Below are 5,806 nucleotides of genomic sequence, written 5' to 3'. Positions count from 1 at the left end.
CCTCGCTGCCCGCCCGCCGCCGCCCCTCCGAGGCTTCGCCGCGCGCCGCCGCGCCTGCGCGGCGGGAGCCGCGCGGAAGGGAGACGAAGGGGGGGGGAAATAACGCCAGGAGCGAGTGAAGCGCGCCTGCGTGAGACAGGCCCAGACGCGCGGGGGAGGGGGGAGCGGGGACGTCGAAGTGCCGCAGGGCGTGCTGATCAATGAGCCGGGCCGGCGCAAGCGCACAAACGGTGCCTTGATCGTCGCCATGGTGACCCGCCGTAGACCTTGGCCACCACCCCCTATAGATGGAGGTGGTGCCTTCGGCTGAGGCCTTCGGCTGGCTTGGCCTGGATCGCGTTCGCTTTAAATACCTCTTCGCCCCCAACCCCAGGTCTGAGGCTCACACCTAGTCTGAGGCTCGTGTGAATGCAAATGTCACGAGTTTCTTTCATTGTTAGCCCCAGTGTTGATTATTTTACACACACACACACACACACACAGAATATATAAAATATTCTGTAAAATATTTCTCCCCAACTCCCCTTCATTATAATTCTTAGGACATTTTTAAAAATAATGTTATTTACCAAGCACAACAAGACAATACATATAAGTCCCATACAAAAACAAACATAATTTTTAAGACATTTCAAACATTTTAGATACCAGATTTCATAACCTATCTGTTTTACAACTGTATTCTTAATTTCATCATTGCTACATATTCTGTGTTAAATAGTTCCTCGATTCTACCTACTATTTATTGCTCAAGGTAAAGGTAAAGGTTCCCTTGCTCGAAAGCCAGTCGAGTCCGACTCTAGGGTTGCAGTGCTCATCTCCGTTTCAAAGCCGAAGAGCCAGCGCTGTCCGAAGACATTTCCGTGGTCATGTGGCTGGCATGACTAAACACCTAGGCACACGGAACCTTAGCCTTTATTGCTTAGCCTTTTATAATATACCAAAATTTTAAGGAAAATCTGTTACATATAAAGAATATATTTATATACTGCTTTATGTGATCAGATCGAAATATCCCAATTCAAATATCAAACCTTCTGATTATTCTGCTGCAGACTTAACAAGGACAGACTGGGAGAATATATGGGCAAGTCTCCGTTTAATTCTAAAATGCTGTCAATGAAACTTCAAGCACTTAAGTTGTCACTCTGGTACCGTACCTTACACTGCGAAAGTTGACTGATATCTTTCATTCATTGAGTCTCTTTTGTTGGAAAAAGTGCGGACAGCAAGGAGATTATCGGTCCTGCTTGCCTTATTGTCCTTACATTCCAGCGTCCTGAGAACAGGTCCTTACACAAATCCAAAACATAACTGGTATTGAAATTCTACTCCAGATCATCTGTCTCTTAACAGATGGAAAACTGGTCCTTGCCCCCTCTTTTCTTTTGAAACCATATCCTTTTGTTTGCTGCAAAATCAGCTATACCTTCACACTGGAAAGATAAAATATTACTGGACCTGTTGCTCTGGCATAAAAAGTTATGGGACCTTTATATCATGGCCAAAATCACGGACAACTTATCCGTGCCTTACCTCCCAAACATCTTCATCTAACTTTGTAGCAATTTGGTTCATTTTAGACTGTCTGACAGAACAAGTTGATATTCTTGATGTAATTGATACTCTATCATTTTGAAAGATCTTTTGGTACTTTTAATATCCAGATTCAAACAGAGAAAAGGAAAATAGGATTTACTTACTACTTATTGTATGTATCTAGATTAGCCTTGATGTATTTTGGTTAATTTATTAATTATTGATGTATCTTTGTTATGGTACTATATTGGACTCTCATCTTGTTATGCTTACTATGAGGAAATGCAATAAACTATCCTCACTTCCCGCCTGCATTATCTCACGTGTGTGACCGCAGCCTATCTCTTACAAAACTTTTGGTAATTTATTAGGCAGTATTCCTAATAACATGACTTAGCTTCCATGGGGAATTTGAATTGTAATATATTCTGCACTTTCCCATGTATTTCCTTCCTCTTTTTTGTTTTTTTACAAGTCCACCACATATGGTAAAAAATTCCAGCTATATCTTGACATGTCCAGCATTTTCCTTTGTAACTTTTATCTACTTTCTTGATATCCTTGGGGTGATATGCCATCTGAAAAACATTTTTTACCAATTTGCTCTTAGCACCTGGCTGGCAGTAAATTTAATGTCTTTTTCCCATAATTATTCTTGTTGATGCATAGGTATTTGCCCTCTAAAGTTCTGCATCCATTTAATCATACATCTTTTCCACTTCTTCTGTTTCTATCTGAAATAATAACTTGCATATCCATCGTAATAGGTGATCCTTTTGTTTTGTAATCAGCTGTTCAAACCTAGTCATCTCTCTTATAGCTCCCCTTCCGTGTTAATGATCTTCTTTAATCTTGAAACTAATTGGCGATATAATAGCCATTGAATATTGATTCCTTCATCTCTAATATCTTGCCAGGACTCGTTTCCTCTGAGCATTGACCATATTACCATACATTAAGAAACCACTTTTATTTCTCATATTTTTATCATAGGGCGCGATCACACGCACAATTAGCCGCGCCATAGGCACGAATGCCAGGCAGATTTAAAGAGTGCGATCAGACACGAATATCTGGGAAGTGTCCCAGCAACCCGTTTTGCTCCGCCGCAGAAGCAGAGTAAAAAGACACCAGGGAAAGTCCGGTAGCAAATGAGTTGCTACGGGCCACAGACAGACTTTCCCCTGCCTGATCGCTGCAGTGCGCTCTCGTGGCCTGATCAGACCATCCCGACTCTGTGCCGTTGTCCCCCCCCCTTCTCAGTATGCGCATGCGCACCATCATGCCCCCGTGCTGAGATGCAATTAATCGATTCCCCATTTAAGCGCATTGGGAACAAACGGCAAAAAAATAAAAATAAAAGACTCACCTGTGGTGGCGTCTCACCATGCAGTGGTGGACTGCCCCCGCAGCTTCAAAGGATTGTGTGATCGCGAAACTGTGAGTCAGATTCCTCCGGGGGAAATAGCCTTGCTTCCCCCCACCCGTGTCATCTCGCGTGTGTGACTGCCACCTTAATGAGCTTTTCAGCCCCAGTTTTGAGATATTTCTTTGTTTCGGTGGTGCTGTTGATTGACTCTAGTTAGTGTTGCCAACCTCAAAGTGGGCCCAGGAGATCTGGAATTACAGAGATCATCTCTTTTTTTTCTGGAGAAAACAGCTGCTTTGGAGGGTGGCCTCTATGGCATTGCACCCTGTTGAGATATCTCCTCTCCCCAAACACCATCCACCCCAGGCTTCACACACACCACAATTTCCAGGAATTTCCCAACCTGGTGTTGGCAACCCTAGGTCTAGTGCCATCACCTAATACCCAACCTCCAGTTTTCTCCATATGAGGACTGCCAGGTTTCCCTGCTGCTCCCATCCTTTAAGGGCCCCGTCCTAGCGCTATGGTTTCAGAGAGACGCTCGCTCAGCTAAATAAAGCAGGAGGCAAGTCAGGGGCACATTAAATATCAGCAAAATTTATTCCAGCCAAAGTATTAGTGAGTCATCGCTGGCTTCCTCAGATGCATGAAGTCATTCTTTCTCCAGGCAGACAACACACAGTTTCCCTTAAAGCTGCAAAACAAACAAGAACCTTTGAGGGGAGAATCCAGTTTAAAGCAAGATCCAGTCAAGAGGCTAATCAAACTACTCAGAGTGAGGACGGATGCCCGGCTCTTAATAGACTGGAAAGGTTGGATTAAGAGAAAATTGGATCTGCAGGACAATCCTCAGAATACTTTCCTTGGAGAAAGCATGTTTGAACAGACCTGAGTAGACGAACTGATAAGGGCTCTCTTAATGAAAACACAGGTTTAATCATGGTGTTGTTGTTCAGTCGCACAGTCGAGTCCGACTCTTCGCAACCCCATGGACCAGATCACACCAGGCCTTCCTGTCTTCCACCGTCCTCTGAAGTTTGCTCAACTTCATGTTCGTTACATCTATGACACTGTCTAACCATCTCATCCTTTGCCGTCCCCGTCTTCTTTGACCTTCAATCTTTCCCAGCATCAGGGTCTTCTTCTCGGGGGAGTGCTCCCTTCTCATTGGGTGGCCAAAGTCTTTGAGCTTCAGTTTCATTATCTGGCCTTCCAGGGAACAGTCAGGGTTGATTTCTTTTAGGATTGACCGATTTGATCTTCTTGCAGTCCAAGGCAAGCAGAGCCAATTAGAAGAGTACAGAAACAGAAGCCACACAGTGGTTTAGCAGAGATAATTAACAACCAAGCAGAGTGAAGCCCGTTTAAGGCCACTGATTTAGAATTTAGAAGGATGCAACTCTGTCCAGGTTAGCCCAATCTCACCAGATCTCAGAAGATGAGCATCGGCCGGCCCTGGTTAGTACTTGGATGAGATACCACCAAGGAAGTCCAGGTGGGCAATGGGAAATCACCTCTGCTTGTCTCTTGCTTTGAAAACCCTATGGGGTCACTGTAAGTCAAGTGTGACTTGATGGCATTTCGCACCACTATGGGAAGCCTCAGTTCTTCAGTGTATTTCTCATAGGGTGCAGAGAGGAGGCCTTGCCATCCCTACCTGAAACATTTGTGTTTCTTTGCCCCACCGCCTTTCGTTTTTAACATCCAGCCTGATCAAGAGTTCTGGAGAGGCTTGGGAGCTTGCCCATTGTTTGGTGCGATTTGGGTTTGTGCCAATAAAAGGGGATTGCACGGCTTCTCATTTTACATCTTTCTGTCGCTATGGCTCGGTCTTCTAGCTCTGTCTGCCCGCTGAGGACACATCTCGTGTGCCTGAAGAAGTGGGCTCTAGTCCTTGAAGGCTTATACCACAACGAATCTATTAGCCTCTCAGGTGATGTGAGAGTCTTTTAGCGTGACCAGAGTGCTGTTCCTTCCCCACAGGCAACCCCTTGACCAGGGGTCCCCAACACACTGCCGGTGGGCACCACGGTGCACGCCAAGTGCTTTCAGAAAGTGGGCAGGGCCAAGTGGGGCATTTGCCCAGCAGGGCTCCTGATTGGCCGTGTGGATTTTAACTGCATCCTGTTAAACATCGCTTCTCCCTGAAATGTTGAAGGGTTAAGTAGTTCTATATAACCGTGTTCCCTGATCTTTTGTGGTTGGTTCCACTTCTGGCAGCAGCCCTTATGTGGCTGAGCCCATTTGGTGTAGCGGTTAAGTAAAGGTAAAGGTAAAGGTTCCCTTGCTCACAAGCCAGTCGAATGCGACTCTAGGGTTGCGGTGCTCGTCTCCGTTCCCAAGCCAAAGAGCCAGCGCTGTCCAAAGACATTTCTGTAGTCATGTGGCCGGCATGACTAAACATCAAGGCGCACGGAACGCTGTTCCCTTCCCACAGAAGTGGTACCTATTTATCTACTTGCAATTTCTTGCTTTCGAACTGCTAGGTTGGCAGGAGCTGGAACTAGAGACGGGAGCTCACTCCATCAGGCGGCACCCGGGTCTCGAACTGCTGAACTACTGACCTTCCACAGCCTGCAGTTCAGCGTCTTAACCACTTGAGCCACCGCAACGGTTAAGTGCACGGACTCTAATCGGGGAGAATTGGGTTTGATTCCCCACTCTTCCACTCGCAGCTTCTGGATGACCTTGGGCAAGCCATAGTTCTGTCAGAGCTGTTCTCTCAAGAACAGTCCTCGAAAGAGCTCTCTCAGCCCCGCCTACCTCACAGGGTGTCTGTTGTGGGGAGGAGAAGGGAAAGGAGACTGTAAGCCGCTCTGAGACTCCGAGTGAAGGGCGGGGTATAAATCCAGTCTCCTCCTCCTCCTCCTCCTCCCCCCCTCCTCTCGCCCTCTGCGC

General features: G+C 46.3%; 1 protein-coding gene across 1 annotated transcript in view; it reads right to left on the bottom strand.

The window, feature by feature from the left end:
- MAP1LC3B (microtubule associated protein 1 light chain 3 beta) overlaps window positions 1–249 on the bottom strand; it is a 10,619-nt gene extending 10,370 nt beyond the window's left edge. Inside the window, exon 1 of the mRNA XM_015415477.1 lies at window positions 105–249. Within this exon, the coding sequence (XP_015270963.1) occupies window positions 105–249 (145 nt within the window). The remainder of the gene's footprint in view (window positions 1–104) is intronic.
- Between the last annotated feature and the right edge of the window lie 5,557 nt (window positions 250–5,806).

The sequence above is a fragment of the Gekko japonicus genome, unplaced genomic scaffold (assembly GCF_001447785.1).
Source record: "Gekko japonicus isolate JY-2015 unplaced genomic scaffold, Gekko_japonicus_V1.1 scaffold1502, whole genome shotgun sequence".
Lineage (NCBI taxonomy): Eukaryota > Metazoa > Chordata > Lepidosauria > Squamata > Gekkonidae > Gekko > Gekko japonicus.
The sequence above is the reverse complement of the archived record's forward strand: the minus strand, read 5'-3'. Positions and strand labels throughout refer to the sequence as shown.